The sequence below is a fragment of the Aquarana catesbeiana genome, linkage group LG03 (assembly GCF_042186555.1).
Source record: "Aquarana catesbeiana isolate 2022-GZ linkage group LG03, ASM4218655v1, whole genome shotgun sequence".
NCBI lineage: Eukaryota > Metazoa > Chordata > Amphibia > Anura > Ranidae > Aquarana > Aquarana catesbeiana.
Window position 1 is genome coordinate 321,955,373 of NC_133326.1, and position 13,262 is coordinate 321,968,634.

The 13,262-nt window shown below is 38.1% G+C and overlaps 1 protein-coding gene across 1 annotated transcript in view; it reads right to left on the bottom strand.

The window, feature by feature from the left end:
- Window positions 1–2,831: 2,831 nt before the first annotated feature.
- The window catches only part of LOC141134542 (homeobox protein EMX1-like), a 36,588-nt gene continuing 26,157 nt past the window's right edge, over window positions 2,832–13,262 (bottom strand). The window contains exons 2-3 of the mRNA XM_073624043.1: window positions 5,849–6,033; window positions 2,832–3,459 (exon numbers count right to left, since the gene is read on the bottom strand). Coding sequence (XP_073480144.1) covers window positions 3,292–3,459; window positions 5,849–6,033 — 353 coding nt within the window. The 3' untranslated portion in view covers window positions 2,832–3,291. The remainder of the gene's footprint in view (window positions 3,460–5,848; window positions 6,034–13,262) is intronic.

A 13,262-nucleotide genomic window follows, 5' to 3' on the forward strand; every position in this document is an offset into this window, starting at 1 on the left:
TATGGACAGCACAGGCTATAGTATTAGATTCAACTCACTACAGAGCAAACTAATTCTAAGTTGCGTGATCATGTGTAATGAGCCATTCACCTCAATCCATCTCTTGGACATAAGACCCAGGGGAAAGCATTAGGAATGTAAGCCTTGCTCTCCATTTTGGAGTTGGTGTGTACAAGTAAACATTCTTTTTAAGCTCCCTATTCTGTTACATTTCATGCTTCTTGATCTTCTCCTCCTATGCCATTAATGCTTCCCATAATTCTGCTACCTGAGATGTAAAACCTCAGAATACAAGATTTAGTTGGATACCTTAATTGGCCCAGGCATGTAAATGTCTAAAAGGAAACTGTATTAGAGAAATATGGAAACTGCCATTGCTAACTTTCTTCTAAAAAATACTAGATCTTTAGCTTCTTTCCAGGTTACTGACCTCTAATGGTGTGTGTCTAGTGACATTCAGACCCCTTTTACACTGGGGCGCTTTTCAGGTGTTTTCACGCCAAGTGCTTTCACACTGGGGCGATGAGCTTGCAGGACAGGAAAAAAAAGTCCTGCAAGCAGCATCTTTGGGGCGGTGTGGGAGGCATATACACACCACTCCTCCACCGCCCCTGCCATTTGAAATGAATGGGCCCCGTTTTCAAAGCGCCGTAAAAGCGATTTGAAAGCAGTGCTAAGCGGGTACTTTTAACCCCTGTTTAACCCCTTCGATAACAGTGGTATAACAGCGGTAAAGTGCCGCTAAAACTAGCGGCGCTTTACTGCTAACGTCCGCACAACCACAGTGTGAAAGGGCTCTAAAAGAAGTGCAGAACTCCAAACTCCAAATATAAGTTATGATTTAAAAAGTATGGAAGATTTTGTTTTCATCACAATGTTTCACCCCATCAACCAGTCAAATGCAGTATATACTCTCCGTTACAGATCTATCTTTGTACATCCTGTTCCTGGAAGATTGTTAGCCTTCTATATACAAATAAGACCCACTTTTGGAAAAATAGTTCCCATGCAGACTCAGGGGCCATGTGTAACACCACCCCCGAAGCAGCATGTGGTGCACTCTCCTTGAAACCAGCCTCATTTGTATACAACTGAACTGAACAGGGGCGCCCAACCTTTTGAAGAGTGAGGGCAAATTAAGCAACTTGGTAACCAGTCGCGGGCCACAATGAGCGGAGTAGGCGGATGACAGGTCTGTGTCCACTTTGCATATGCACAGCGCATACAGACACAGCCCGCTCTACTCTATGAGCCCTCGGATCTAATCCACCCAGAAAGAAGGTTACGGATCCCCTTCTTTTTTTTTGTGGATCGGATTGGATTTAGGCAGGTGTAAATGGACACAAGTCTGTTTACATCTGCCGCTCCATAGAGATGAATGGAGGGTCCGATTGGGTCCCCCTGAAAAACAGGCAGGCGGAACCGATTGGATCAATCATGTGAAAGGGTCCTAAGGTTGCTTTCACACTGATGCCCTGCAGTTTACTCGCACTGTGGGTGCAGCACAGTGCACCTGTGGCTTTCCTGCAGGTTAGCTGCAATTTGCCATAGACTTCTATTATATCCTGCAGGTGTGGTGCACTTCCGGAAGTTGCACCAAAACTTCTGCATTCAGGAGTTTTTATGTGCTTTCAAAAAGCGCACTAAACTCGCAGATAATAACAGAGGTCTATGGCTCAGTACAGGAAACCCGCAGGTGCACTGCACTGCACCCGCGGATCAGTGTGAAAGCAGCCCAGTAACCACTGCAGAACAGATATGCCCATATATACACTGTGATTTTAATAAAAAACTGTCCTTAATGTGTTAATTCAGGTATCGCCGGCTGTTGCTGTCTCAGAGCACTTGGTATCACTCTGCATGTGACAGGAGACGGCGCCATACAGAAAGTGTTGGATTATGAGTCTCTGCTCTGCAACCACTTGCTTCCTCTACCGCTGACTCCATTCACAACACTGATGCTCTGGGATGGCGGGTCGGCAACCCGCATTCTGAGCTTGCTGACCCTCCATCACAGAGCAGATGGTCGCAGGCCACATCTGAGGGCCACCAGTTGGGCACCTCTGTTCTATAGCATTTCTCCTGGATAGAGAGGAACAGGTATTGATCTGTACCAAAGTACACATGGTTCTAAACTCTGTGTACTCTGCAGGCCAGTTAAACTTAACAGGTTATATGCAATGATACTTAAGGCAGCATCGAAATATGAAGTTAATAGTCTCAAATGATAAGGCAGCTAAAATTGCAATGACTATGTACAGTCTGCAGTAACCTAAAACAACCAGAATTCACCTGCTTAATAAAAGGAAAGTGAAATTTAAATGGATTCTTTGGATTAATGTATATGTGTAAATAGATAGCACACTAATAAAAGCTGAACTCCAGACAAAAAAACCTTCGTTGAAATATATTCCTCATTAGCCACAAAGAATTTAAATCCACTTTGTGAGCTCCAAATGCCTTTGCAAACCCAGTTATTCCCTTGTAAAATGAGCAGTGACATCATCACATAGCCTGGGCAGAGATAAGAGCAGTTTGGGGGGGTCCAGCAGCTCTTCCCCTATAGACTGCCTGCACAAAACTACAGGAGGGGCAGATACAAGACTATTCACCCTGCACAAGGAGAAAGAGCAGCAGTGAATGGTCTTTATTAAAAGAAGCTCCTTCGCAGAGGCAAAGTTTCATGCTGGATTATTGCACAGATCTGGAAGAAATACACAATTACACCAAGATTCAAATCAAGAATACACATGCCTCTTGTATTTAGACATTATTTGCTGAGTTAAATTTGTGGAGTTCAGCTTTAAATGAGCAAGACAGTGTTCATTCCCATTATCTAAATTAACATTCATGTGCCCTGAGGACAATAAATAACAATAATAGCATATTTGTACATATTTAATAAGTTCCCCCTATTGCCACATATTCATGTTTAAATATATATTTACATCAACTCTATCTAGTACACAATGGGGATTCCTGAGGTACGAGTTTTGCTGTTCTGTTATCTTTTAACTGAGAGTTCTTGATCCATTGGATTCAGTTTATATTGCATTCAAGTGTAGAGCGTTTCACTATGCTTGGCCAGTGCTATGGTATTTTGCCAAATGATTTGCAGGACAAATAGATATCTAGAAGACCCTGGTTATTGCCGGTGAAAGTAATGAAGTCGCAGACCCAATGTTCATGCGGCAAGTGGAGTATATTTTGACTTCATCTCCTGCAGTTGGCATACAGTCACCTGACATGATAGTCTGCATGTATAATGTGCCTTTTGTATGTCCTGTGATGTCATTCATCTGAGGTAACATCAATGTCCTTGGGGCTGTCCTGACAGGTTGCCATTCTCCATCTGCTGACATGCTGAGTGCTTTTTCTTTTTTGCTGTGCGTCTGGACATTCCTCTTCTAACTTTTGACGTTTGTGTTTTGTTCTTCTGTTCTGAAACCATACCTTTACCTACAAAAAGAGTGAGATTTTCAGTATTCAGTAGGGATGAGCAGAGCAATTTTTGCCAAATTGATTTAACCACAAAATTATTGATTTTGCCATTGAGTCAGCTAATAGGGTTGTCATGTTTTTTGCTTAGGTGAAATCTGCTTGAAAATATTCTAGGAGGTGGGGTTCTTGGCAGAAGAAACTATTGCGCTGATTTACTATAGGAAGCGACAATCAATACCAATAAAATGTGTGAATATTTAATTACATTATGCAATAATGTGACATCAAATTAAAATAAGTAAACAGAAATTAGATTTTTTTAATTTAAGTGAATACTCACACAGTTTATATCTCCTTTAGTAAATCAGCCACCTTGTGTGTTTTTTTGCAAAAAAACCCTTCCCCTTTCTCCTACGCTGCCTGTTGTGCATGCGCAATGTAGTGTTAACTCCTGACATCTGTAGGATGCTGAGAGTGCAGCTGTGTGCCGGGATGATATAATTCTACCAAGCATGCAAAGGAGTAGTTATAACATTGGTGGCCAATCAATAGCCAAAGAAAGAAACACTGGAGCACTGAGGGAGAACTCAGAGATGTCATTGCTGGGGAAGGATAAAGTGGAAGGTAAGTCTAACATAATACACTATATTGTCATATCTTTACATGCACATGGACTTTAATGGCATCCCAGTCTTAGTCTGTAGGGTTCAATATTGAGTTGGCCCACCCTTTGCAGCTACAACAGCTTCAACTGTTCTGGAAAGGCTGTCAAGAAGGTTTAGGAGTGTGTCTATTGGAATGTTAGACCATTCTTCCAGAAGTGCATTTGTGAGGTCATGCACTGATGTTGGACGAGAAGGCATAGTTCGCAGTCTCCGCTTCTATCGGGTTGAGGTCAGAACTCTGTGCAGGTCAGACAAGTTCTTCCAACCCAAACTCACTTATCTATATCTTTATGGACCCTGCTTTGTGCACTGGTGTTGGAACAGGAAGGGGCCATCCCCAAACTGTTCCCACCAAGTTGGGAGCATGAAATTGTCCAAAATATCTTGGTATGCTGATGCCTTAAGATTTCCATATACTGGAAATATGGAGCCAAGCCCAACCCCTTAAAAAAACAACACCACACCATAATCCCCCCTCCACCAAATGATTTGGACCAGTGCACAAAACAGGGTCCATAAAGACATGGATGAGCGAGTCTGGGGTGGGGGAACTTGACTGGCCTGCACCTCAACCCAATAGTATACCTTTGGGATGAATTAGAGCAGAGACTGCAAGCCAGTGCTTCTCGTCCCCATCAGTGCCTGACCTCACAAATGCACTTCTGGAAGAATGGTCAAACATTCCCATAGACACACTCCTAAACCTTGTGGACAGTCTTCCCAGAAGAGTTAAAGCTGTTAAGGCAGACGTCCCAATATTTTTGGTAATATAGTGTATGTACCTTAAGTATTCCCACACCAAACATCTGGCAGTTTAGTTCTGCTATAAGTAAACCCTCCCACGTTGCTTAGAAAAGTGTTCTTTGTATTTATGGTTTCCTCCTTAATTTATTTTGTGTATTTTATTGTTACAGTATTTGAATTTTTTCTTACAGAAAGAAAAAATAAAATTAAATAAAGTTGAAAGCTAATTTAAAACAACAATGGACCAATATTATTATTTTTCTTGTCTTTGCCATCTCTCGAAGTAGCGGCATTGCTGCAGTATATATACAATTTTATAAATGTTCTATATGCAGAACTCAAAAACTTATAACCCAACCCTAACAAAAAAAACTTAAAACCAGGACTCAAGAATCAAACTGGATACTTTCCAAAAATAGTTGTATACCAGAATATTATACATTTCCATTATTTTAGTTGTATATTTTTATGTTATTCCCTGATCCCAAGCTTCGCAGTGGTTCTTGATCAGTAAAGGATCTGTTTAGCCTCATTTCTGACTAAAGTACCATATGCAGAATTACAACTGTAGTACATGACCTGAGGGACTGTCAGAACTGCGGTATATGAAAGGCTTCACAGTCAGGTAAATACTGAAATGAGAAGCTCTCTGTAAACAAATACTCTGTGCACCCTTACAGTCCTCCCCTTACTTGGTCCCAGATGATCACCTAGATAGCCCCTTAAATGTGCACAAAGATCTAACAATAATAACAATATTAGCTTGGCAGAAAAATAAAACTGAATAGTAAAATTCTGTAAAAGGGCACAAGCCCCAAGAGCACTTACTGTATATTATGTGTAATCACCACATATTAGCACTAACCTGAATTTTAATGAAAGCCTTTAAGCTCTTTACATGTATGTGGGATTCAATGTGTAAATTAAATAGGTTTGTATGATTTTCCGTACGCCTTCAGGCTCTGAGCAAACAAAAGTTACATTTCTGTACTGTATACCTGGGTCTCTGTGAGGCACAGACTGTTTGCAAGCTGTTTCCTTTCTGTTCCGACTACATAATGGTTCTTTTCAAATGCTCCTTCAAGGCGTAGCAGTTGTGAGGGAGAGAAAGCAGTTCGTATTCGTTTAGGTTTCCTTGAAAAAGGTCCCTGAAGCAAATAGTTTTCTGGCGTATTCTCCTCACCTTTGGAAATAGAACATATATAATATATTATTTAACAATAAAATTAAAATAATTTGCACTGTTAAAAGTAACTGAGATTTACCTGGCCACAAAACCAGCGTTTGCAGAATGCATCAAAGTTGGTTATGAGGAAACGTAAAGTATATCTAAAGCCTTAAATATGCAATTCTGTCTGTGACCCTGCTGTGGCAATTGACCCCCTCATTTTGTACTGGTGACCACAGTCTCCATACAGAAAATGATGGGTATAACAACATTTTACAGTTGTCCCTGGAACAGGAATAGAAGATACATTTTCCAGGGGTACACATGTTCCAGTCATACCTGGCCATTTGTCCTCAGTTATTACTTCTTATGTTGTCTCCAGGATAGGTTAACTTCCCCACTCCCTCCAAAAAACTGATATGCCCTTTGAATTTATTTTATTTATTTATTTATTTCAGGTACTTATATAGCGCCGTCAATTTACGCAGCGATTTACATATACATTATACATTCACATCAGTCCCTACACCCCTACACCCTCAAGGAGCTTACAATCTAAGGTCCCTAACTCACATTCACACATACTAGGGCCAATTTAGACAGGATCCAATTAACCTACCAGCATGTCTTTGGAGTGTGAGAGGAAACTGGAGTACCCGGAGGAAACCTACGCAGACACAGGGAGAACATGCAAACTCCAGGCAGGTAGTGTCGTGGTCGGGATTCGAACCAGCGACCCTTCTTACTGCTAATTACCTATTGGCTATTGGCTATTTCAGAAATTTTTGGCAATAAACCAGAAGTTTGATGAAAACTCAGTAAATCAAATAGCATTACCAAAATAGAAAAGTAATTGGTCACTATGATCAATATTTTTATGACACTGTATAAACCTGGAATAAATTAACTTTTTGCCACCCCAAAGAGTTTGAAAAACATTTTTTTTAACAAATCAGTGCACATTTATTGGGTCCTTTAAGAAGGGGCTTTCCAAAAAATGTGAAGCAAAGTGGCCCACCAATAAAAGCCATTATTAAATCCACAAGAATGGAGAGGTTATAAAATTGCAACTTAGCAACACTGAAATGTAAAATACGACAATAATGACAATTTACACAAACATAGCAAAGATGGTGTGCAGTAGAGCTTACTGTCCACTGTTCAGATTAAAATGCAAAAATATAAACCAAGAGAAAAGTTTGGCTGTCAAAAAAAAGTCTACTTGCAGTATTCTAAACCCCTACTAGTCCAACTTTAGCCTGAACTGGTATTATGGTTTAGGGTAGGCCGTAGGGGGATGCACAATCTGTCAATCTCTTGTACCTCTTAGTCAAATTCTCATGTAGTAGTTTGTGTCTCTGTCCTTCCCACAATGCCATAATGAAAGTCTCTCTTTTTTTGGGGGACCCAATTATTTCACATCCCCTAAAAACCCAACACGTATAAAAAGCCAGCATGTGCTTCAACTCGCACACAACCAAACAAAATACAAATACCTCTAATGCCCCGTACACACGGTCAGATTTTCCTACGGAAAATGTTCAATGGGACCTTGGTGTCGGAAATTCCGACCGTGTGTAGGCTCCATCACACATTTTCCATAGGAATTTCCGTCACACAAAATTTGAGATCTGGATCTCAACTTTTCCGACAACAAAATCTGTTGTCGGAAATTCCGATCGTGTGTACACAATTCCGACGCACAAAGTTTCACGCATGCTCGGAATCAAGCAGAAGAGCCGCACTGGCTATTGAACTTCATTTTTCTCAGCTTGTGCATGTTGTACGTCACCGAGTTCTTGACGTTCGGAATTTCCGACCAACTTTGTGTGACCGTGTGTATGCAAGACAAGTTTGAGCCAACATCCGTCCGAAAAAAACATGGATTTTGTTGTCAGAAAATCCTATCGTTTTTACAGAGCATAACAGCCACCACTTCCCATCCCAATATTGTGGCTACTGTACCAGCACTGATTACTATAATTACTGAGATTACCGACCTTGACAAGAGGGGCATCAACAGTAGACCCGCTTCATCAAACTGTTTGTTACAACTGGAAACCAGCAAGGTGAAAGATCATGGGGGGAATAGGGTAAGGTAGTAGTTTTTTTTTTATGTGGCTATAATAATTGACTAAAGATACCTTACATAGTATAGAAAAAACTGGTGTAAACAACTGCAAAACATTATTCCAGTTTACAATTATAAGGATCTTAAATTGGAAGTTTGCACTCTATTCCCCACTGTTCTCTGTCATTGATAATCTACAGATAGCAGTGCCAATTAAACTAAATATGAAAAAAAGGTGAAGTTAATAACGGGAAATGCAAAGTAATATGACAAGGACGGGTGTTCACTTCCAATATCCAATAAAGCAAAAAATAAGCTGTGTTATTTCAAATTTACTTGCGCATGACTTCATGTGCACAAAGACTTACTTCACCTCACTTTAGTTTCACTTTAGTAAATCAGGTCCAGGATCACTTCACCTCGTTTCACTTTAGTAAATCAGGTCCAGGATCACTTCACCTCACTTGACTTTACCACTCATTTTAGTAAATCTAGTCCAACCAGTTTAAGGACTAATTTATTATAAAGGGAAGAGAGTTTTCATTGAAATGTTCAGCTTAGTGAATATGGCTGTGTTTACAATAATTATCCAATTCTGGCATGCCTCTTAATTTTTTCTATGTATATTACTGAATATTCAAAGGAATCTAACAGATCTAGGATCTCAAAAGCAAAGAATAACCACATATAAAATGTTAAATACCCTAATAGTATTACATTACTCTTACATACCTCCTTGCTGTTTTATAGGTTTAAAGTTAATTACTGTGTAAGGCAAGGAAAAAATATACACAGACCTGTAGAATGTATTGGACATATGTATGTGTATGTATGTATACAATTTAAAAATATGATAAAACTAATGTAAACCAAGTTGATATGTTCAAACCAAATATCTTTTCTTTCTGTGCACTATCCTAAATTGGTATTACTTGATTACCCTCCTCGCTCAAAATACAATCCAGTCCAAACTTTTCACATTGTCAGCACTGCAGAAAAAGTCTTCTTTAATCTATTTATATTGAATTATTAGAGCTGAAAATGTCTGATGTAACCTTAGCACTTGTACTGCACTACTTGAACTTTGAAGAAAAACCTTCCACTAATTCCAACTTGTCAAATAAAGACTTTTATAAACATCTTAACAACAGAATGACATTCATTTCAATAACCACCATATTCATGTTTGCATCCTTTTATGATTTTATTTGAAACTGGGTAAGAACTGTTTTATAGTTTACTTTCTGCTATAACATCCCTTACTAAACTTCCTTGATTAAAAAAATTAGAGTTGATTCTGAAAAATCGTATTCTCAGTGGTCAGCCTCAATCACGTGGTCCTATAAATCATCTCACTGCTTTGACCACAGGGCACTATCTCAGAGAATATTTTTTAGGAGGCATTTCACACAATTTAGATTGGCCAACTAAATATACAACATCTTTACAGTGGTATTGCCATATTATTTCTTATATTGTAGGGTTGCAAAATTTTATCAGGCTTTGTTGTCTTCTCTTTCACCTCAGAAGTTACCAACATATTTATAAAGGAGATGACCTAGCTAAATTTGCACAATGAAGTGTATTTATACCATTTTTTGATAGAGTATGGAAGATTTAAACAGCTACTAGTTTATTTGATGTTACCCACATAACATTGGGGAAATTTCCCCTCACTTCCTGCCCCAGAGATGCAAAAGCAAGTAAGAGGAAATCTCTCAAAGTGAGGGAAATTCCTCTCTTACACAGCTGTCCCCAATACAGGTGTCCCTATTGGAGGATTTCCCTTTACCTCTTGTTCTGGGGACAGCTCTAAAGTTTTAGATTTCCCCTCATTTGTATTTCTTGTGACAATAGTTACTGGTACAAATAGAGGAGAGAATCTCTGAAATGGGCATATAGACACCAATAAAAACTTGGCAGATGGTCTAGCCCTTCCCCACTCCATCCCAAACTAAAATAAAAAAGGTTTTGACTAGGGATACACTTTATTTACATGTATAGTTATTGTAATTCAGGTAATAACCTCTTATTTAAAAAAAATGCATTTAAAATGTTAGTGCTTTAAGGAGAGTAAAATTAGACAAACCTGTATCCAACTGGATCTGCTGGTCGGACAACTAAATGCTCTAATTCTTAGCTAACCCAATTGCTTGACCTCACTCGCCTTCTTTAGGCTTTAAAATACCATATACCTGGTTTACAACTTCTTGATTTTCCTTTTTAATTTGAACTCCTGGTTTTGTTCAAGAAGAAAGCCAGTTTTTTATAACACATTTTACTATGGACCTTGAAAGCAGTTTTGAGTCTTATTTTTTTAGTAGCTACATTGAGCCCTTATTCGTTTTTTGTTGATTTTGTCTGCTATAAAAGTAGACTTTTATAAAAAAAAAAAAAATCATCAACATCCTGGTCCTCTGTATATCCCTATCATATGAGTCACATCTTTTGTTACATAATTGTAAGCCACGTAATTCTAAATACCTATATCAGTATTAAATTATGTATAGGATTTGTTCACATCTTTATTTTTTTACTTGATGTTTTCTAAAAATACATAAAAATAAATAATAATACTAAAAGACAAAAAAGTACTACTATATCAGCAAATCTGAAATTACATCAACTACCTATGTCATTAGTAGTAAACAATGTATACAAAACGTAGTCCTTGTTTGTTTAGTTTCCCTGTGCATTCATTCCAAATGTAATAAAGACAGTTTGGAGAATTGCATGCTTTTTTAGGAAACATAAAATGCTATAAATTCAGTCATTCTGGCAACAGGATTTTCCTGACGTGCATTTTTAGCAATTGCCTTTATAAATGTATTTAACGCCAGCTCTGCACTTCTTTTTGCATTGTATTAGCAATGTAATGGAGGTAATTTAGAGAGAAGCTCACAAACTGATTTGTATACGATGCCCTGAAGAGCTTCAGCCTGGACAAAATATGCTTCTACTCCTTAAAAAAGATCTAGGGCTATTTTAATGGTCGAGAAATGTTTACACCACCAAGCGTTTAAAGCCTAGTACACACAATAAGATTATCTGACCAATGATCGTTGTTTTTTTTTTTGCATGCTAGATCCATATAGAAAACGAAGAGGTCACTAAAGTACGAAAATTCTCGTACTACAGAATAACAATTTGGAAGTGATGTAATGTGTTGTAGTGTATTTGTATTGTATTTTTGGATGAAAACTGTACAGATTAAACGAAAATCCTACGATCTGGTATCGTATGGGAAAAGTTTTTGTGTTTGTCTCTTCCTATAATTTCAGACGAAAGCTGTGTACTAACGAGCAGATTATCATACAATCGCCTCTCGATCTGTATTTTTTGTATGATTTTCTGATCCTGTGTACAGGGCTTTACTTCATGTAAACAATTCAGAATATATTGCAATTTTTTTATTTGTATCCCCTTAGACTGATTGGGTAGGTGAAGTAAACAAAGACCAATATTAAATGTACTCCTTTAGTAAATCAGGTCCCTATGTTGCATTAATAGAATGAGGCAGGAAAAAGCCTGCTTTAGTCCTAGAATACCAGCAGATTACTGTTGTTAAGGATACAAATAACAGTGGCTTTATCTCTCAAATCTACTGAAACCAAAGCATTAATTCATGAAAGTGTTCTTACTTCTAAGAATAAAAAATGAGTTAGCTCACTCATCGTTTGTCAAAAGCGGTAATTGTTCACTGGGCTAAATGACAATCAATTTAGAACTGTCCGGCAAGTATTTAGAGAGCCCTCAGGAGTCCTGTGATTGGTCTTCAAAGCTTACCTTCCAGCTATAAGAAGTAAGCCACCTCACAACTGAACATATCTAAAATATCAATTATGTGTACTTTTCATCCTCACCAATTACTATGTTTTTTTTTTTCAACACATAGAGGAGGCCAGTGTAGATAATTTTATATTGTCATCTCAGATCTCATGCTATATAGACACTAACAATATAGAGAGATTGGTATAAAATAAAACAGTGGCCTAGTAGGAGACAAAGAGTTAAAGTATCTGTTAAATTTGTGTTCAGCCTTTACATCCGATGACAAATATTTTTATTACTGTCATGTTGCGGTAATAATAAAAAGTATTATATGAGCTTAATATATATTGTTACATGACAACTACCTATATAATAAAAAAGATAAGGGGATATTCTATTTTTCCCTTAATAGGTTTAAATAAATATTTTATATTAATTTAGCACACCTTTATGCCCTGTACACACGGTCGGACATTGATCGGACATTTCGACAACAAAATCCATTGGATTTCTTCTGACGGATGTTGGCTCAAACTTGCATACACACGGTCACACAAAGTTGTCGGAAAATCCGATCGTTCTGAACGTTGTGACGTAAAACACGTAAGTCGGGACTATAAACGGGGCAGTAGCCAATAGTTTTCGTCTCTTAATTTATTCTGAGCATGCGTGGCACTTTGTGCGTCGGATTTGTGTACACGCGATCGGAATTTCCGACAACGGATTTTGTTGTCGGAAAATTTTATATCAAGATCTAAAACTTTGTGTGTCGGAAATTCCGATGGAAAATGTGTGATGGAGCCCACACACGGTCAGGAATTTCCAACAACAAGGTCCTATCACACATTTTCCGTCAGAAAATCCGACCGTGTGTATGGGGCATAAGAGTCGCAAGAGTCACAAACTCAATTTTTATAACAACATTTTTGTATGCGCTCTTACACTGGATTTATGTTTTGTGAAAGGCTACAAAAATCTTGCCTATACGGTAAAGGCATATGATGCATAACTCAACTTTCATTAACGTGCGCGATCATGAGTAACTATTCATTACTATGAGTCCCTGTAATGTATGTTTGGGGTGATTTACTAAAGGAGTTGGGAATTTTTACTCAATAAATTGTAGCTGTGTGCACTTTGCATGTCCAATCATGAGCAGATGAAATCAATAAAAAGGAATTTGCTTTTCACATGATTGGGTATTTTAAGTGAAACTTCACTCAATTTATTGAGTGAAGATTCTCAGCTCCTTTAGTAAACTAGTAAACTAGTAAACTAGTAAACTAGCATGAGTTCTGAGTTAAGTTTACTGCTTTGTAAAGCAGCACAATATTTAGAATAGCCTACATAGACAATAATGTGTTTACTTGCCTTATAAAATTGTGTAACACCACAGCAAACA